This window comes from Phyllostomus hastatus, unplaced genomic scaffold, assembly GCF_019186645.2.
Source record: "Phyllostomus hastatus isolate PE091 unplaced genomic scaffold, TTU_PhHast_1.1 phas_contig_80, whole genome shotgun sequence".
Taxonomy (NCBI): Eukaryota; Metazoa; Chordata; class Mammalia; order Chiroptera; family Phyllostomidae; genus Phyllostomus; species Phyllostomus hastatus.
Window position 1 is genome coordinate 12,072,110 of NW_025333960.1, and position 21,603 is coordinate 12,093,712.

At 38.4% G+C, this 21,603-nt stretch overlaps 1 protein-coding gene across 1 annotated transcript in view; it reads left to right on the forward strand.

Annotated features, from left to right (window-relative positions):
- Positions 1 to 21,603, forward strand: part of L3MBTL4 (L3MBTL histone methyl-lysine binding protein 4) — a 418,336-nt gene that overhangs the window by 85,855 nt on the left and 310,878 nt on the right. The window contains exon 4 of the mRNA XM_045850314.1: positions 3,910 to 3,964. Within this exon, the coding sequence (XP_045706270.1) occupies positions 3,910 to 3,964 (55 nt within the window). The remainder of the gene's footprint in view (positions 1 to 3,909; positions 3,965 to 21,603) is intronic.

Genomic DNA, 21,603 nt, shown 5'->3' on the forward strand with positions numbered 1-21,603 from the left:
CAAAACATTTTGTTACCATTATCTGAAGTCAATGTTTTTAGATTTGGTTTTAACTAATGTCATAGCTAGGATCCTGGCTTTTCTAGAATTGAGGGGTCTCTCAGGTATGGGACTGCTGTGCTGTGATCAGGTCATTCCTGAAAAAATGATAGTCAGTCACCCTAGTCATAGCTTAAAAAGGCCTGTCACAAAGATACAGAGGAATATACTGAGGAGATGGTTGTTGGACACAATTATTAAATCACTGAAAAGTGTCATCCATCAGTAATGTGAAGGCTTTTGTGTATTTTGTATATTGTAGTTGCTGAATTTTCACCTTCTCTGATGACAGTCACTTTTCCTGGGAACTAATCAAAAGTATTACATATTTATATTTCCTTTCTTTCCTTTAAATATATTTTATTGATTATGCTATTACAGTTGTCCCTTTATTCTCCTCCATCCTGCACACCCCCTCCCACCCACATTCCCCCTCCCTTCCTTAGTTCATGTTCATGGGTAGTACATATAAGTTCTTTGGCTTTTACATTTCCTCTACTATTCCTCACCTCCCCCTGTCTATTTTCTACCTACCATTTATGCTACTTATTCTCTGTACCTTTCCCCCTTTCCCCACCTCCCCTTCCCCACTGATAAACCTCCATGTGATCTCTATTTCTGTGATTCTATTCCTGTTCTAGTTATTTGCTTATTTCATTTTTTGTTTTTGTTTTTGTTTCAGGTTCAGTTGTTGATAGTTGTGAGTTTGTTGTCATTTTACTGTTAATATTTTTTATCTTCTTTTTTTTAGATAAGTCCCTTTAACTTATAATAAGGGCTTGGTGATGATGAACTCCTTTAACTTGACCTTATCTGGGAAGCACTTTATCTGCCCTTCCATTCTAAATGATAGCTTTGCTGGATAGAGTCATCTTGAATGTAGGTCCTTGCCTTTCATGACTTTGAATACTTCTTTCTAGCCCCTTCTTGCCTGTAAGATTTCTTTTGAGAAATCAGCTGATAGTTGCCTACAAAAGAGTTCGCATGAGACTATCTCCTTTTCTCCTGCTGCTTTTAAGATTCTCTTCTTATCTTTAATCTTGGGTAATGTAATTATGATGTGCCTTGGTGTGTGCTTCCTTGGATCCAACTTCTTTGGGACTCTTTGAGCTTCCTGGACTTCCTGGAAGTCTATTTCCTTTGCTAGATTGGAAAAGTTCTCCTTCATTATTTTTTCAAATAAGTTTTTAATTTCTTGGTCTTCCTGTTTTCCTTCTGGCACCCCTATGATTTGGATGTTGGGACATTTAAAGTTTTCCTGGAGGTTCCTAATCTCTCTTCATTTTTTTTAATTGTTTTTTTTTCATTTTGTTCTGGTCAAATGTTTCTTTCTTTCTTTTGCTCCAAACCATTGATTTGAGTCTCCATTTCCTTCCTGTCACTGTTGGTTCACTGTACATTTTCCTTTATTTCATTTTTCATAACCTTTACTTGTTCCTCTATTTTGTGACTATACTCAACCAATTCTGTGAGCATCCTGACTACCAGTGTTTTTTTTAAAGATTTTATTTATTTATTTTTAGAGAGAAAAGGGAGGGAGAAAGAGAGAGAAACATCAATGTGCGGTTGCTGTGGGCCGTGGCCTGCAACCCAGGCATGTGCCCTGACTGGGAATCGAACCTGTGATGCTTTGGGTTGCAGCCCAAGCTCAATCCACTGAGCTACGCCAGCCAGTGATTACCAGTGTGTTGAACTCTGCATCTGATAGATTGACTGTCTCTTCATCACTTAGTTGTATTTTTTCTGGAGCTTTGAGCTGTTCTTTCATGTGGGCCATTGTTTTTGTCTTGGTGCACCTGTTATTTATTAAGGAGCTGAACCTTAGGTTTTCACCATGGAGGGGCTACCCACATTATTGTGTTTTGATGCTGTATGTGGGGAAGGGGTCCAAGAGGGAACAGTATGGCTTGTTCAGTTATAAGCTGGCTTTCAGTCACTTCCCCCACTACCCACAAGCAAATTGGGCCCTTCTGGTGTTGATTCCTGGGTGGGTGGACTTGTGTACATTCTAGAACCCTGTTGGTCTCTCCAATGAACTCTCCTTTGAGGCTGGGAGTTTCTCTTGCTGCAGCCTTAACCTCCACAGGTGTTTTCAATCACAGGTTTGAGGCTTTATTTCCCTGCACTGGATCCCTGGGTTATGTGGTCTGTTTTGCTCCCCAGTTGTGTCTCCTGGTTTATCTGCATGCAAATATGGGACCACTCTTTCCACAATTTGCAGCCTTTCCAGGTCCGCCAGCCGCTGCCTTGATTGCCAGCCACAGCCTTGCCACAAGTCCTCTTCGCCCAGCTGCCTGTCTCCACCCTGCCTACTGGTCTGGATGAATGTATCTTCTTTAACTCCTTGGTTGTCGAACTTCCATACAGTTCAATTTTCTGTCAGTTCTGGTTGTTTTTTGTTTTTAAATTTGTTGTTGTCCTTCTTTTGGTTGTGCAAGGAGGCACAGTGTGTCTACCTATGCCTCCATTTTAGCCGGAAGTCCTACATATTTGTATTTCCAAAAGTGAGTTCAAAGCTGAGGAAACCCTTCATTGGGACAATTTTTAAAATGCGAAATTGCTTCCAAATTTTTGAGGGTTTCTGTAAGTGAATTTTTGTAAGGGGCATACAAAATTATGGCCACAAAATTATGTAAATAAAACATCTGTCTAGATATACATTAACAAATGCTCTTTGCTATTGTGAGTATCTTTCAGAATAGAAGTGATTCCCCTGGTCTTTGCTAAAGATTGCTGTGGGAGTGTGCCTCATGAACTGCTTGCTCCATGGAGGGAAGCTCTGCCATCTCCTTGTTGGTTTCTTGTACTGTCCTTCATGTTTGGTCTGTATAGTTTCTTCCCAGGAATCTTTGAAGTCATTTGTCCATTCTGTGAGGGTCAGTTTGGCTAAAATTAGATAATGTTATCTTAACTGAGCCTTGTAAATGTGGCAGTTCCTGGTATGGTGAAAGCAAAGGTTGGAAGGAGGACTTAGCTCTGTTGTGGGACATTGTGGGACGTGCCTCTTCTATTAGCCCGTGTCTAGCATGACTGTCAGACCCAGGGATCCTGTTAGGAAAGTGCTCTTGTCAATATTAAATGCCAGTGAACTTGACCTTCTCTTGTATTTTAGCCAGCAAAGAATTAAGACAGCAATGGGTAATGGAGTTTTCCACCCCAAAACATGCCTGGTTATTTTCAAGAAACAAAAGACTCAGGAAAAGGCTTTGGGCTCTCCCACTAACTGCCCACTAAATTTAGGACCTGCTCTGGGAAGGGAGTTTTATCATGGGTAACTATGATTTAATGTGAACTGGTGTGATAGACAGGGAGGAATCTAGCAAGGCCCCTTTGAACAAAGTCCTCTCTATGTTTGTTGTTAGAGATGGGCCAGAAAACATTTACCGAACATTACTGTTCTGTCTGCATTTGAATTGCCCTCCTGGCCTTTGAAGTCCCAAACTACTACCCCTCTGCCCTTTTCTCCTTAGCCAAAGATGTTATATAAGCCTTAACTTCCCTATCTGTCCTTGGGTCTCATATTTTATGGAACCCTTATAAGCACATACACAATAAGGTAGGTAATTTTCTCCTCTCAGTCTGTTTCATATCATTTTGATTATTAGTCTGGCCAGAAGAACTTGGAGGGGCAGGAGGAAAATTATGTTTCTCCCACAACAGTAGTAAAGGGTCCTTCCCGTGTCTGAATGGGTCATGGTGTGCCCCTCCTGGGGCCAGAGCACCCACCTCCAGGGCACTGGCTGCTGATCTGTTGTCCCCTTCATTACGGTGCTTTCCATGGCTTGGTTTCCTGCAGACAGGGAAGTTAGTTTTCGGTGTTTCAAACAATCAACCAAAAATACAGTCTAAACCAGATTTTCTGTGTTCTAGGAGCAAAGCCCAGAGGAAGAAAAGCCCAGGGATGGTGCAGCACCTTTGAGTCACGGTAATGACCACCACCCTTTATAGTTTAGTCACAATGAACAACTTTTAATGAAGCTTTTATTAGATAGCTTTAGCTGTCTTAGTTGTATTAATTTAAGTCTATAATATTATTTATCAACAGTGTGCTACATACTCTTCTGTAGACTTTATCAGTGTCATCTAAGACTTTCAAATTCTGCATGGGGCAAAAGAAGGTTTAGAGTTGTGAGTATGCAAAACAGGTTTATTCTTGTATTACTGTTTATTAACTATTGTATTATTTTCCACATGAACAATTGTAAACCTGCTTTTGCCCCACCCCTATATATACATCAAGAAAAAGCTTGAAGCTCATAAGAGCTTTAAGTAAAACAACTTTTGATTTGTAAACTTTCCCTTTGAATTCTGTTTATTTTCTTTATAATTCTTCACTTAAGCTTTTCCCAGATTGTTTACTGTTCTAGTGATATCATTTGTGCTCTTTTATTGAAGTCATGTTTTAGAGATTTTACATTTGCTCTATGACGAATGTCCCTTATTATGGTTATTAATATACCTTTTGAATATTCAACTAATTCTCTGATGCTTTAAATTTAAATAAAAAATGCAGATGCTATTTCCCTGGAATATTTGTGCCATATATTTTGTGATTATTGCTATACAAGCAGACAACTGTTACTAAACTTTTTGTAAAAGGTAGCTGAATATCCAACATTTATGCTGTTCTCCATGGAAAGAAAGTACAGAAATTTGATAATTTTTCTTTAATAATCTTTTAAAGTATCTTAAGTGTTTGTTGAGTAAGGTTTCTTTTTTAATAATGGATAAAGCTACAAATACCTTGAATAAAATGAGAACAAAGAATTTAGGTTTTTAAAGATCATTTTATATTGCTTAGCCTTGGGACACAATGTTGAAAATTTGTAGCCTTCTACCTAAGTGATTTTTTAAATAAAAATCTACTATAAGAAAAATATGCTGCTTTAAAATTTCTTTTTTTTCTTGCTGTCACCCCAGTCTGATCATGTTCTTTGCTAAAAAAGCAAAATAGAATATGGTAATTTGATAATTATGTAACTTGATGTTCATCTCCATTGAAATATACTTCAGTTATGCAACTCTGGAATTCCAGAAATAAATTTGGACTGTACCTGGCCCTAACAGCAGGTGTTTTTAAAACATTTATTTTCTCCTCAGAGAGAGGTTGTGATTTATTATGTTGTTGCTTCTTCCCTGCAGCTATATATTCATAGTAACGTAAATTGTTTGAGATTCTCTTATTCCATGGTTGAAGCATTGATTCTACAAAAGGAAAAGCAGATTTAGGCCAACCATTTAAGAATGTTTAGCTCTGGCTGGTGGCTCAGTTTGTTGGAGCATTGTCACATACACCAAAAGGTTGTGAGTTTGATTCTTGGTTGGGGTGGGTACTGGAAGCAACTGATTGATGTTGCCTCTCACCTCCGTGTGTGTCTCTTTCTCCCTTCCTTCCTCTCTAAAATCAACAAACACATCTTTGGGTGAGGATTAAAAAAATTTCAGTCTCTAAAACTAAATTTTTTTAGTAATTTAGTTTTTATAGTTTCATTACAGCCAACTACAGGTTTGTCTTAAATAGTTTTAATGGAAAGTAACTTTTTGCTGTTGTTCTTCTATTTTCACACGTGTTTTATAGTTATGGGTCATTCTCAAAAGTTTCGCCCTGTGCTTTCTTCTTCTCCAAATCTGATATTGTTGTTGCTGTTTTCCTAGCCGTGGAACATATATAGCTCAGTGTTTAGAGGATGAGGTTTGGTTTGTGTATAGAGATGTTACAAACTGTTAGTTGAAATGCAAATTGAATTATCAGAGGGTCTTTTGAGGTAACATTTTTACCACTTTTAGTGACTGAAGGGGAACTATTCCCTAAATTGCCTATTGTCCTAGTTGTGCTAGCATTAAAATGGATATCTTTTTTCTCTAGTTTCTGGAGGTAGTTTAATCTTTAATATAGGCTACTTGTAAAACAAAGGGGATTTAGTCATTTATCTTATGTCTTCAAAATAATTACAAAAGAAAAATAAAAACTATGTACACATATATCTGTATGTGAACAGAAAATTATACTGAAAAACACTCAATTCTTGGTAGGGTTTGATAAGAAGCAAGGTATTTTTTTGGAAATCATTACAAAATAATTTATTGAATGATCAGTCTGCATCACTAACATTAACTCCTTTGTTACAGATGATGAAGCCTTGAGAAGCCATTTTATTTATTTAGGGTAATGTTTACTAGTTTGGTGGATCCAGGATTTGAACCTGAATTTAGCAAGTCCTAAAAGCCTATGAACTTTTTATTTTCATGTATACTTTCTACTTTAACATTATCCTTTCTTTGTAGCTATTAAGACAAAGGTAGAAAAAACTGGAATCTTGCTGACAAATGGTATGGGGAAAGTAACTGCTAATAATTAAACTATTAATGGTGTCTAATATAGCTTCTGTTTCCTTAGGGCCTGCCTGAAGTAGGTTTTTCGTGATATAGTCATGCCCTGAGATTAATTCTTAATGTTTCTTTTGTAAACTCTCTGAGCTTACCTGGTAATTAAAAATAATTAACAACTGTCATAGATACCCTTAAGAGAGAAAGTTTATCTCAGTAAATATTATTTGGTAATAATTATGTTTGTTTAAATTTGTAGAATTGGTATTGTCAATCACTAGGTAATTCCAGAGCTCTATATTTGAAGTCTCCAAAATAAAAATAACTGATAAAAAATAAAAAGAACATTGTAATTGTAGTAAACAAAATTAAAAAGGAAATACCAAACAAACTAGCACATATTTGCTACAACTGCAGCTTACAGAAGGTCTGTAATATATAAAGGAATAAGAAAAATATAATCAGATAGCCAAAGATCTCAGTGCAAAAACATGCAAAGGGTGTGAGCAGGTAATTCATGGAAGAGGAAATAAAAGTGACTAAAAATAATATAGTAAATATATTTAGTCTCACCTAGTAAACAAAGATATTCAAATTTAAAAGTAATGAACAGTTTTTAACCTACCAAGTAACAACACTTTAATAAATATCACTGTCCCTTGCTGGTGGGCTGGGGAGGACTGGTTGTCAGTGCATTGATGCTGGGAGTACAGGTCAGCTCTGCAGTTTTGGAGGTGAGATTGATAGTATTTACTAGGAGTGGTAAATTAACATTTACTTCAACTTGGGAATTCCACATTTTGGAATTTCTCTTAATGAAATAAGCATGAGCATTCAGTCTGTGCATATAACATTCACGGCACTAGTTATAAATGGGGACAAGTTGGAAGTAATCTAAACATCCAGCAAATTTGGAATAAGTAAGACACTGTGGTAAAACTGTGTGTAGACAGCTGTGTAGTCACTTAAGTGCTTTTGAAGAACTTTTAAAAGGGAAAGCTTATGATTAATAACAAGGGAAAAAGAGAACCCAGGGGATTAGTCTTGGTGTTGGTTGAAAAAAATCACCTATCTATTAATAGAAAGAAAGATGTTAATTGTTATCTCTAAGTTGTGAGATAAAAAGTATATATTTATATTTTGCCTTTGAAGGCAACTGCGAGGCTGATGTGGCCCCTGGTGAAAATGAATTTGACACCCCTGTTTTAGAAAGTCATAATCAGGTCCAATCTGTCCAATATGATCTATTGTTTAGTATACTGGAGTAATAATTTACTAAACCTCTGAAGTATTAATTATCCAAATGGTCTAAAGAAGAATTAACACAGCTTTCAAAGTGCTTAACTTGGTTTTAGGGAGTAGTTTCTGTGCTGAGGGATATAGCTTATTAAGTGATTCTAAAAGACTCAAAGATGGCCTCTTGAGAATTATCCCTGTTGTCTTTTTTTAGAGTAAATAGCTTACTTCTTGGGTAAAATAACAGAAGTATTTTCTTGCAAAATAATTATGTATGTCAGCAGAACCAGTGTCTGCATTTTGCAAACTTTGTGAGAGATCTGTTAATTCCCACCAAGGTAATTAGTGACCTAAGAATGATATCAATATCAGAAAAGGGAAAACCAATCAATTTACTTTAGTCAGTTCTCATTATTATATGTGGGATTTGCTGTCATTAAATCATAGTTGAATAAGCATTTGGATACTTTGAATCTAAAGAATTACATTTTCATTGAGCCATGAAACTTTCAGGGGACTTCTTTCTAAGAAGTAGACATTTTGTGGGGCAGTTTCAGCAACTGAAGCATCCATGTGCACTTTAGTAAAAATACTATTCTGTAACAGATACTTTACAGTATATACTTCCAAATAATTTCTTTGTTCTTGATACTGATTTATAAAGGTAATCTTTGCATTTAATCAATTTAGTTGCCAAACCTTGCCTGTGGTATTCTGTCACTACTGGGTGAATTTGTACTTGTATTCATACAGGATCCCTCCTGCTTGAGTGTGGTTGGTAGGGTAATAATATGGGCATAATAATTTATAGTTTTAATTTGAACATTTTACCTAAAATGGCATATGGTATGCTTGAGTGTGATTTTGTTGTTACAGAATTCCATGCTTATGATTTTATAATAAAAAACTTTGTAATAAAGAAAAGGGCGTTATTTGTGGTGGACCCTGTATACTCTCACAAAGGAAAAGAACACATTTTTTTTCTTTTTGGAAACAGTCAGTAGGTGATTATCAGTGAATAACCTTGTATAAAGCAGAAAGATTGACCCATGTTGGGGGAATCCCCAAAAGTCTAAATTCAGGACCAATTCTGAAGAACTGACATGTATAGCCCTATTCAAATTAGTGAGAGCTTTAATAGGAGAAAGTTACATACACGGGCAAGGCAGATGCTCCCTGTGGTGGCTGGCTGGGAATAAATCCATCCCTCCCAGGACAGGGTCTCTTTCTTTATAGGGGATTAATAGTAAAATCATATAGTATGTAGTCATTGTGGACCACCAGAAAGACCAATGCATTCCTAGATTAACAGATAACATCTGTAAGTTATCACAATGTATATTCATTAGCTTTCTTCCTGGGGGCATGGCATTTACCTTTGGGTGGCATTTCAGTTTTTTGGGTAGTCAGCCAAGCCTGAGGCTACATGGAGTTAAGAGTCCAACATTTCCCAGAAGCCTTTGCTGCTGGAGCCATACTGCATCTTAGTTCCCCTACAGGCAATAACCTGTATTCATATATCCTGTTTTATAAAGACCACTTTTATGGCCAATTAAAATTCTTTATTATGAAAGTAGACACCTTATTAAAATGTTTGCCTCATTAAAGAAGTGGCTGAGAAGCCTTCAGATTGTTTATGCTTTCAAACCATCCTGCGTGGCAGCACTAAATCCTACCACATCTGTCATTAGAGGTCTCTGGTGGATAATAAGAGTATTGGACTCTGAAAAGGGAACAGAGTACCTTGATGTTTAGATTGATGTAGCAAAAGAAATGGTCCCTGAGCAGCACTTTGGTGCCAGTGGAGACTTCTGTGAAGACTTCACACTGTGAGGGCCACCGGAGTTCCAAGGAAGGACTGACTGCTGGCACCCATCTCCTGCCCTGTACACACACTCCCCCATTCCTGCAGTTGTTCCTTATTTTGTTCCTGAAACCAGAGACTTGTTGCATTTTGAGGCTGAATCAAAAGATTCTTTCCACTAACATGCTTTGCTCTTTTAAAGCATATTTGATCTTTGTTGATCATAATTACCTTTTGCTACTGAGATTAAAGCTGGGACTTAGAGGGCATTTCAGTATTTGTTTGAATTTAAACTGTTTCCTGTGAAATATTTCATTTGGACTATGGGCTTATTTGCTGATAACTATTTTTAATGGCTGCTTCATTTCCCTGTGCTCTCTTAGCACTGTAGATTGAAAGCATTCTTTTTTTAAAAAATACATTTTTAAAAATTTGAAACTATGTCAAACTTGTGGAAGAGTTTAAGAACAATACTAAAATTTTTTTCCTGAATTAGAGGGTAAGATTCCAACCTGATGCCTTATCACCCCCAAATACTTGAGAATGTATTTTCTATAGATCATAACATGTGCTTTATAACTATGGTGCAACCATTCAAAGAAAGAAATTTAACATTTATACATTACTGCCATCCAAGCTTTGGGCCCCCTTCAGGTCTGACCAGTTACCCTAATGACGCCCTGTACAGAGTAAGGGCCCAGTTGAGAACGTGTGTGTTGCACTTAGTTGTCCTGTCTCTTCGGTCTCTTCAGTTTGGACCAGTTTCTCAGCCTTATCAGGACTTGCACAAGCTTGACACTTCGAATATTACAGGTCAGTTATTTTATAAATGTCCCTCATTTTGAGTATGTCTGATATTTCATCATGATTACATTATGGTTATGCATCTTTAGGGAAATATTACAGAAGTGATGTTTTTTTCTTCTTGTGGCATCCTATCAGATAGCACTTGATTTTGATTAGCTCCATTTCTTTTTTTAATTTTTTTTATTTTAATCATTGTTCAAGTACAGTTTTCTCCCTTTTACTCCCATTCCAGCCCACCCACCCAACCCTCCCCACTTTCCTCCCATTACCACCCTCCCCCTAGTTTTTGTTGTCCTTTATACTTGTTTCTGTAAACCCTTCCCCTTTTCCCCTGAAATTCCCTCCCCTCTCCCCTCTGGTCACTGTCAGTCTGTCCTCTGTTTCAGTGTCTTTGGTTATATTTTGCTTGTTTCTTTGTTTTGTTGTTTAGGTTCCTGTTAAAGGGGAGATCATATAGTGTTTGTCTTTCACTGCCTGGCTTATTTCACTTAGCATAATGCTTTCCAGTTCCATCCAAGCTGTTGCAAAGGGTAGGAGCTCCTTCTTTCTTTCTGCTGCACAGAATTTTATTGTGTAAATGTACCATAGTTTTTTGATCCATTCATTTACTGATGGGCATCTAGGTTGCTTCCAGCCCCTAGCTATTGTAAATTGTGCTGCTATGAACATCGGGGTGCAAAGGTTCTTTTGTATTGGTGTTTTAGTGTTCTTACGATATAGGCGCAGCAGTGGAATTGCAGGATCAAAAGGCAGATCCATTTTTGGTTTTCTGAGGAAGTTCCATACTGCTTTCCATAGTGGTTGTACCAGTCTGCAGTCCCATCAACAGTGCACTAGGGTCCCCTTTTCTCCACAACCTCTCCAACACTTGTTGTTTGTTGCTTTGTTTATGATGGTCATTCTGACCAGTGTGAAATGGTATCTCATTGTGGTTTTAATTTGCATCTCTCTGATAGCTAGTGATATTGAACATAGTTTCATGTGTCTTTGGATCTTCTGTATGTCCTCCTTGGAGAAGTGTCTGTTCAAGTTCTTTGTCCATTTTTTAATTGGGTTGCTTGTCTTCTTAGAGTGTAGTCGTGTAAGTTCTTTATATATTTTGGAGATTAAACCCTTGTCTGAGATATCATTGGCAAATATGTTTTCCCATACAGTTGGTTCTCTTTTAATTTTCATACTGTTTTCTAGCTGTGCAGAAGCTTTTTATTTTGATGAGGTCCCATTTGTTTATTCTTTCCTTTATGTCCCTTGCTCTAGGGGATATGTCACTAAAAAAATTTCTGTGTGAAATATCTGAGATTTTCCTACCTATGTTCTCCTTTAGGACTTTAATGGTGTCACAGTTTATATTTAAGTCTTTTATCTACTTCGAATTTATTTTTGTATAAGGTGTAAGTTGGTGCTCGAGTTTAATTTTTTTGCATGTAGCTGTTCAGTTTTCCCAATACCATTTGTTGAAGAGGCTATTTTTATTCCATTTTATGTTGCTGCCTCCTTTGTCAAATATTAATTGGCTGTAGAGACTTGGGTTTATTTCTGGGCTCTCTGTTCTGTTCCATTGGTCTATGTGCCTGTTTTTATGCCAGTACCAGGGTGTTTTGATGACAGTGGCCTTGTAGTATAGTTTAGTGTCGGGTATTGTGATCCCTCCTACTTTACTCTTCTTTCTCAAAATTGCAGCAGCTATTCGGGGTCATTTATGGTTCCATATAAATTTGTGAAATGTTTGTTCTATGTCTGTGAAATATGCCATTGGTACTTTAATAGGTATTGCATTGAATGTGTAAATTGCTTTGGGTAGTATGGACATTTTGATGATATTAATTCTTCCAATCCATGAATACGGTATCTGTTTCCATTTGTTTGTGTCTTCCTTGATTTCTTTCCTCAGTGTTGTGTAGTTTTCTGAATACAGGTCTTTTACCTCTTTGGTTAGGTTTATTCCTAGGTATTTTACTTTTCTTTTTGCTATTTCAAATAGGATTTTTTTCTTGATTTCTGCTTCTGCTGTTTCATTGTTGGTGTACAGAAATGCCTTTGATTTCTGGATATTGACTTTGTATCCTGCTGTTTTGCCAAATTCATTGATTAGGTCAAGCAGTTTTTTGGTGGAGTCTATAGGATTTTCTATGTACACTGTCATGTCATCTGCAAACAGTGACAGTTTTGTTTCCTCCTTTCTGATTTGGATGCCTTTTATTTCTTTTTCTTGTCTAATCCCTGTGGCTAAAACTTCCAGTACTATATTGAATAGAAGTGGTGAAAGTGGAGAGCCTTGCCTTGTTCCTGATCTTAGTGGAAAAGATTTTAATTTTTGCCCATTGAGTATGGTATTGGCTGTAGGTCTCTCATATATGGCCTTTATTATGTTGAGGAATGCTCCTTTTATTCCCACTCTGCTGAGTGTTTTCATCATAAATGGGTGCTGTACCTTATCAAATGCTTTTTCTGTATCTATTGATATGATCATGTGGTTTTTGTCTTTGCTTTTGTTTATGTGATGTATTACATTTACTGATTTGCGAATATTATACCATCCTTGCTTCCCTGGAATGAATCCCACTTGGTCATGGTGTATGATCTTTTTAATGTACTGTTGGATGCGGTTTGCCAGTATTTTGTTGAGGATTTTAGTGTCAATGTTCATCAGCGATATTGGCCTGAAATTTTCTTTCTTTGTTGTATCTTTATCTGGTTTTGAAATTAGGATGATGTTGGCCTCATAAAAAGAGTTTGGGAGTTTTCCATCTTTTTGGATTTTTTGGAATAGTCTGTGAAGGATAGGGGTTAGCTCTTCTTTAAATGCTTTGTAGAATTCTCCTGTGAAACCATTTGGTCCAGGGCTTTTGTGTGTTGGGAGTTTTTGATTACTGCTTCAATTTCTTTTGCTGTTTTTGTTCAGGCTTCTGCTGCTTTTTCATTGAATTTTGGAAGATTATATTTTTCTAGAAATTTGTCCATTTCATCTAGGTTTTCAAAGCTCTTGGCATACAGTTTTTCGTAGTAATTTCTTAAAATCCTTTGTATTTCTGTGGTATCCGTTGTAATCTCTCCTCTTTAATTTCTGATTGTGTTTATTTGGGTCTTCTCTCTTTTTTTCTTGATGAGTCTGCTGAAAGGCTTGTCAATTTTGTTTATCTTTTCAAAGAACCAGCTCTTGGATTCATTGATCCTTAGAATTGTGCTTTTAGTCTTTATGTCATTTAATTCTGCTCTGATCTTGGTTATTTCCTTCCTTCTACTTGCTCTAGGCTGTCTTTGTTGTTGTTCCTCGAGTTCTTGTAGACGTAGGGTTAGGTTCTTTGTTTGAAATGTTTCTAACTTTTTTAGGTGGGCCTGTATCACTATGAACTTCCCTCTGAGGACTGCCTTGGCTGTGTCCCATAAGTTTTGGGTTGTTGTGAGTTCGTTTTCATTTGTGTCCAGAAACCTTTTGATTTCTTCCCTAATATCATTCTTGACCCATTCATTGTTTAATAGCATGCTATTTAATCTCCATGATTTTGAGTGTTTTGTTTTTTTTTCCTTGGTGTTTGTTTCTAGCTTCAGTCCCTTGTGATCCAAGAAAATGCTTGGTATGATTTCAAATTTCTTGAAATTGTTGAGGCTTGTTTTGTGTCCTGTCATGTGGTCTATCTTTGAAAATGTTCCATGTACATTTAAAAAGAATGTGTATTTAGCTTTTTTGGGATGGAGGGCTATATATATATCAGTAAAGTCCATTTCATCAAGGGTATTGTTCAATGCCACAATATCTTTGTTGATGTTTTGTTTGGAAGATCTGTCCATTTTTGATAGTTGGGTGTTAAAATCCCCCACAATAATTGTGTTGCTGTCAATATCTTTCTTGAAATTCTCTAAGATCTTCTTTATATATTTGGGTGCTCCTATGTTGGGTACATATATATTTAAAATGTCTATGTCTTCTTGGTGGATTCTTCCCTTGAGTATTTTGAAGTGACCTTCTCAGTCTCTCTTTATGGCCCTGTTTTGGAAGTCTATTTTGTCAGATATGAGTATTGGTACCCTGGCTTTTTTTTTCCTGTCCATTTGCTTGGAAAATTTGTTTCCAGCCCTTCACTTTCAGCCTGTGCAGGTCTTTTATCCTGAGGTGGGTCTCTTGTAGGCAGCATATGTGTGGGTCATGTTTTCTTATCCAATCAGCTATTCTATGTTTTTTGATTGGAGAATTTAATCCATTTATGTTTAAGGTTATTATTGATAGGTTCTTATTCATTGCCTTTTATGTACGTGTGTTCCTCTCTCTCTCTCTCTTTTCCTTTCTTTTCTTAAAGCAGACCCTTTAGCATCTCTTGCAGAGCTGGTTTGTTGGAGGTGTATTCTTTTAGATTTCTTTTGTCTGGGAAGGTTCTTTGGCCTTCTATCTTGATTAAGAGCCTTGCTGGGTAAAGTAGCCTTGGTTGTACACCTCTGGTTTCATTACTTGGAATATTTCTTGCCATTCTCTTCTGGCTTGGAGTATTTCCATTGAGAAGTCAGCTGTTAGCCTTATTGGGGCTCCCTTGTATGTTACTTCCTGTTTTTCCCTTGCTGCCTTTAATATTTTTTCTTTGTCTTGAAATTTTGCCATTTTAATTATGATGTGTCTTGAGGTGGGTTTCTTTGGGTTCCTCTTGATTGGGACTCCCTGTGTTTCCTGGATTTGTGTTACTTTTTCTCTCATCAAATTAGGGAAGTTTTCCATCATTACTTTTTCAAATAGGTTTTGTATTCCTTGCTCTTCTTCTTCTCCTTCTGGTATCCGTATTATACGGATATTATTACGTTTCATATTGTCTTGCATTTCTCTTAATCCCTCTTCATTCTTTCTGAGCCTCTTTTCCTTTTCTTGCTCTTTCTGGGTGTTCTTTTCTATTCTGTTCTCCAATTCGCTAATCCAGTCTTGTGCTTCATCAGTCCTACTTTTGATTCCTTCTACTGTGTTCTTCAGTTCAGAAATTGCCTTCTTCCTTTCCTCTTGGCTCTTGTTGATAGTTTCTATTTCATTTTTCATGTTGATATAGTTTGCAGTGAGATTGTTGTAGCTTCCCTGTATTTTCTGGTAGCTCATTGTGAGTTGCTTGAGCTTTCTGATTATCTTTGTTTTGCACTCAATATCTGATAGTTGAGTTGCCTCTATTTCATTTAGCATTCTTTTTGAGGCTTCCTCCTTTCCCTTCATTTGGGGATTGTTTCTTTGTCTTCTCATTGTTCCTGAGACTCTTCTTGTTAGCCTCTGTTTCTTAAATTGATCTGTTCTGGTTTCCTGTGATTATGGTGTGAACTTCTGTGGTAGAATACCTGTGAGATTCAGTGGTGCAGTCTCCTTCATTTATCCTGGTGTTCACAGCTTCCCCTTACTCTGTTTTGTGATCAGTTGGAGGAGTAAGGCAAAATGGTTTAAGACAGCAAGAGAGTATTCTGTGATATTTACATTAGCAGCCAGGAGAAAAGAGATGGGATAACCTTTGGCTACTTATAGCGTTAACTGTGATCTTCCACCCCACTAGCCACGTTTTAGAAAGGATGGAAAGAAGTTAAGACTCTTACTGGAGACAAAAGGATTGTTACTTGAATCTAGAAAGCTGTGAGGCTGTGGGAGGTCAGATTCTGAGGTAGGGTGGGAATAAAGATTAGTAAATAGGAGTAGTGTGTAAAAGAATAGAGACAACCCCCATAATAATGTAGTTCAGGAAATTTCCAAGTGGGCTGTGATCAGGGAGGTGTGTTGAGTAGTATTTACAATTGTATGAACTAGGTCTTATTTACAGTAATATTAAAGCAAAAAATCATGTGGCAGAATCTATGAGTTCTAGATAAGAAGAATAAGAAGTATAGAACCTTGGGAGATGTACTAACGGAACAGAAATGAAGGACAGTAAATTATCAACACACTGTGACTGAGATAAAAGGGGGGAACCTATCAAATGACAGTATAACCAGCCAAGCAAAGAAGATTATACAGAAAGAAGAATACCAAAATACTATTAAAATAAAAAATGTCAGAAAAGTGAGAAAAAGATAATACAAATTTGCAGTAACTTGCAAGCTCAAAAAAAAAAAAAAATGGGAAAAAAGCCCAAGATGTAATGCAGGAGAGATAAATTTGGAGTGGAAGGAATAATACTGGGATGAAAGGAAGAGAAACATAAGGAATTGAGAGATATAAAAATAATAAGAATTAAAAAATAAAAAGTTACTTTAAAAAATAAGATAAAATCAAACAACAACAAATGCCTCTTGTTGGTTTCTAACTGGCCAGACCAGTTTTTCTGGTCTTACTGGCTTCAGCAGGCTGAAGGGCGTTTGGAGTGCTTATCACTCTTCGTAGTCAAAACTCAGTCAGTCTCTTGGGTACTGTCCCCAGGGCCAGCAGGTCGCTCTCCCCAGAGCCAATCAGTTGTCCCCCTGCAGGACACTGTATGTGGGTATGGGCACTCCTGAGCACGCTCTCCAGAGCTCACGGCTGCGGTCTCCCGGGCTCCAGGGCTCCGAAGAGCTCCTAAGTCTTTTCTGGGTTCACGGTGCAAGGTCCGGGAATCCCAAGGAGAGGCGCCCTTCCCCCAGATTTCACTGCGGTGGGCTCTCTGTTCTCGGGATGCACCCGCATCTTTTCTGGATTCCCAGTGCAAGCTCCAGGGATACCGAAGGGGTGCGTACTTCCACCAGTTTCCCCTTGTGGGCTCCGGGAACCCCCGAAGTGCTGCTTCACAGCTCGAGAGTCGGAGATCCCGAAGGGGCACCTGCTCCCCCCAGTTCACCACTGCAGGCTCCAGAAACCTGAGAACCCCCTAGCCCTTTCCTTGTTCAGGGCTGTGGGGTCTGGGTTTTCCACAGATCCACACTCCTACCGGGCTGGGGGCACGGGCGGCGCACTTCCAGGCCGCCCCTGGTCATGCAGGCTGGGGGCACTCAACCCCCCGCCCCCCGCCCCCCCCCCTCCCCCAGGGCTATGCGCGGGTGCCTGCAGCCTCTGTGTGAGTGATTTTCTCCTAGTCCAACTCCCCTCTCTGTGCCTTCAAGCAACAAGGTCTCCCCTGGTGTTGCTCAACCCCATTGTCCCGGGAGGGAGCAGTGACTCTGCTCTCCCGGGTGCCCTGAGGCAGACCCAGGAGCACCGGGCCTGGGGGCTGCAACCCCCCTGGTCCCTGCGCTGATCCCTGGGTCGCTGTTGTCCTGAAGCAGTCTCCTTACTGTCTGGGTTTTCAATGTCCGCTATAATTTTTGATGTCCTGCTTTCATAAAGGTTTCGCTAACCCAGGCCTTTTGCTCTGTTCTCAGCCGATCCTTGAGTTTCTCTCCCCCACACAAAGAAAGGGGATCACGATCCCTCCAACAAAGTTGCCATCTTAGGTCCTCTGATTAGTTCCATTTTTGATAATAACTTTTATCTCTTGATTAAAGTGATGTCTCCCAGGTTTCTCCACTGTAAAGTTACAAATTTTTTGAAATTAATAAATGTTTTATAAAGAGGTAGTTACAAGCTATAAATATCTTGATTTTTCACCAAACTTTCCCTTTTCTCTCTTGCTCTCTATGTCAATATGGACTTATTACTCCTTATTTTATTCGTTAGATTTTAATCCATTTCTGACCTTATTTGGGTGCTTAAATTGACTCTAGTTTGGCTAGTAGGCGATCACCATTGAGTTGATTTTGGTGTATTTTTGATATTTCTCTCTTATTCTTTGAACACTAACACATTTTCTGGCATAACATATTTTAGGCACAGCTTGTACTGTCCCTGACCCAGGCCTTGAGTCAGTAATTTCTCCAAAGAGCTCTGGTTCTTTTTCATTTTGGGGGTTAAATGTGTTCGTTGCTATTAGGTTGTCATTGCTTCTAGGCCCTGTCAGTGGACAGATTTAAGGAATGAGTGTACCTTCATGTATAGGTATCTACAAACATACAAATTTATATAGTGTGTATTTATACGTACACTTTACATCACTATATATATAAAATATACACACACGTGTACAGAGTGGGGCAAAAGTAGGTTTACAGTTAGTATGGAAAATACAGTAATTAATAAATAATAATACAAGAATTAACTCTATGTTTCACATACTCACAACTGTAAACCTACTTTTGCCCCACACTGTACATATGTATGAGGTTTGTCTGGAAAAATCCAGCCATTGTAAATATAATGAGAACAGTTTACACAACATTGATGCAACCTGGCAGCCAAGGAGAGTGGACTGGAATGCACATGTGTGAACAATGACAACTTCACTATACTATAAGTGGGGGTGGTGGATGCCTTTGGGTGAGTATGTGTACTGTGTGGCCGTTGCATTCAAAATCACTGAGCAAGTGGAGCAACAAATCTGCATCAAATTTTGCGTTAAGCTTGAACATTCCTCTGCAGAAACTATTGGAATGATTCAGAGGGCTGCAGCTGTGGGTAACTGCTGATTGGCAGCTTCATCACAACAACTCATGCATCATGTCTCTTGCAGAGTTTTTTGGTGCACCCAGGTGACACAGCCTCTCTACAGACCAAATTTGGTGCCCTGCGACTTTTGGCCTTTCCTAAAACTAAAGTCACCTTGAAAGGGAAGAGACTTCAGACCATTAGTGAGATTCAGGAAAATACGATGGGGCAGCTGATGGTGGTTGGGAGAACTGTGTGAAGTATCAAGGTGCCTGCTTTGAAGGGGACTGAGGCATCATTGTCCTGTATACAAATTTCTTGTATTTTGTATATTCTTCAATAAAGGTCTCTATTTTTTCATATTACATGGCTGGATACCTTCTGGACAGACCTCATATGTCAATCTCTATATCTTCAAATCCCTGAATTCACAGTGATACCTCCAATTCCAACCTGATCCCACAGATTCACTCTAGTTTTCCCCCTTTATGTGTTTGAATCTCAGTCGTTGACAGTAAGAAACATGGCTCCTGTTATCCTGAATATGTTGGTTATTTGCTTAATTCCTCTGTATATAATCATTCTCTCATTGCCGCTGCTGACTCGTCCCACTCAGGTTTCACTAGTGTAGGTGGTGTCTTCCTGGATGCCATCCTGAAGTTTGTTTGCTCTGGCACACCACACCAGGCCACCTCTCCTTAGGGGATGTTTTCCTCACCCTAGAACTATGCTTTTATACTCTGCACCAGACTGCCCATCCAGGAGGTGCTCTCCTGGCCCCATTTGGGCTTCCACTGACTCCCCCAGGTGGATGCCCTCACCCCTTGTTTCGGATTCACCCATTCCCTGCTCTGTGCCATTCTACCATCTGTGGAGACACTTCGCTCACTCTGCTGGGTTATGATACACTGTGCTAAACTTCCCCACCCCCATGTGTTGATGTTCTCTTTAGAGCATCCCTCATCCTCCCATGTGGATGCCTGCCTTGTTCTGCCCCACGTGGCTTTAGAACAGAGTTGTTCAGGAGGTGAAGGGTAGAGCAGGAGGATGAGGAAGAGGACCAGGATTCTGTTCTTGAAGAGGGCAACAAAAGAAAATCAGGAGTTCCTAAAGCAGAAGAAAAGAAAAGTGTCTGGGTGGTGAGGAGTGAGTGTGAGGTCCAGCTTATATCTCCCAGCTGTCTGTTCCTCTCTTCAAGGTGAGAGGTGTGGGTCAGTGGATAATGAATGGTTGAGTCTTCGATGCACCAGGTAATTACATTCTTAATAGTCATCTGACAGGTCTGCTTTTTGTATAAGAGTTCTCTCATTTTACTGTCCACTTCAAACCTGAATTCAACTGTGAACCCTCACTATTCTTCCAGGCTCGCTGACTTCCCTCCATTGCATTTTTGACATAAAGCCCAAAGTTGTGAAGCACAGGCGAAAGTCAAGTATGACAGCTGTGTTTTGGATGTTGGGAACAAATGTGGGTCTGATATTGGAGCCTCCATAGAATGCCCATAGATTTCCCTCAAAAGCCAGAAAGATGTGTTCTTGCTACTTTGGTAAAGTTGTTAGTTGTTTTAGTGCTTAAGGACATAGAGTAGAAATTCACATGGTATAGTCACAACCAGAATCTTCTTTTTCTACTGATTTCCATATGCATAATTGAACCCTATGTTTATAAAGAAACTTTCCTCTAACACAGCATCTACTTCACAATGAGGACATTATAGTGCAATACATAGAAAGTTTCCTAATGTTCAGGCCAGGTACACACAGCAGGTAGATACAGACAGACAGCCTGGGCCATGGGTATTGGACCATGGTTTTGTCTTGAGTCTAGGGTAAATCTTATCTTTTAGAAGTCCAGACTTTTAGTTTTTCTTTCTGAATAATGACTTATTTTGATATTTGTAAAGAAGTAAAGAGTGTACTCTTAGAATCAGACTTTGTTTGAACTTTGGTTTTGCCATTCTACTGGCTATGTGACTTCAATAAGCCTCAGCTTTCTTGCTTGTGAAGTGGTAGTAATATGTAATATCCTGTCACTTTTAAAACAGAAGAATGAGTGGTTTAACCTGAAAAAATGAGATTATTTGGCAGTAGTAGAAGAATTGCAATTTGGGACAAGCAAACTATGGTGAACCACAGACAAGTCTGGAGAACAATGGAATGGGTGTGTTTTTATAAAGGCAGGGAGGATGGTGGTAGGGGTGGTTTCAAACAGCAGTTTATTGGAGCAAAGTGAGAGTTTCAGGTTGTGGCAGGTTCTCATTGGCTAAGTTGTTGTGGCGCAAGGAGAAAACCTTCCTCCTTCCTGCACAGGCATGTGAAGTAAGCTGCTTCTTGATGGAACATGTGAAGTAATTCATGCTGGGTGTGTGCATGAGAATGCTGTTTTTCATGGTTCCCTCGTCCATTTGAATGAGGTTTTCCTTTACTCATTTTTACAATCTCTTCTTAAAATTGTCAGGATTAAATGACAAAATGTTTATGATTTATTTGGCTCTTGGTAGGTACTCAACAAATGGTTTTTTTCTTGAACAGTTTGAGAAGGGAATTTGTGTATTAATTTTTAATAATTCGGGGGGCCTTTTGGTATGGGCTATCATATTTTACTTAAGAGATTCCTAAAGAATTGTTGTCAAATTATTTTCTCTAAAGCATTAGCACCAGGTGAAACATTTTTAAAAAGTGTTTTTATCCTAGTTAAGAAAGAACTTATTTTTCTTTGAGGAACAGACAGGAAGATAAACCTTTAACAAGTCATTTGGTTGTTCTTTCCTTACATAACTGAAAGTGGTATGGTATGTTTTTGACAACCTTTCCTGAAATGCCTCTTTGGGATATAACTATCTATAGGAAATAATTTTTTGGAAAAGCACTTTAAATGAAAATAGAAGATTATTGTCAATATTTTGTGACTGTTCTGATGAAAATGAAGAGCATGAGAAACTGAGAGTGGAGTAGATTTGGTCTGTAGTAATTTGAACATATTTAAAAGGTATACAGATTGATAAAGATAT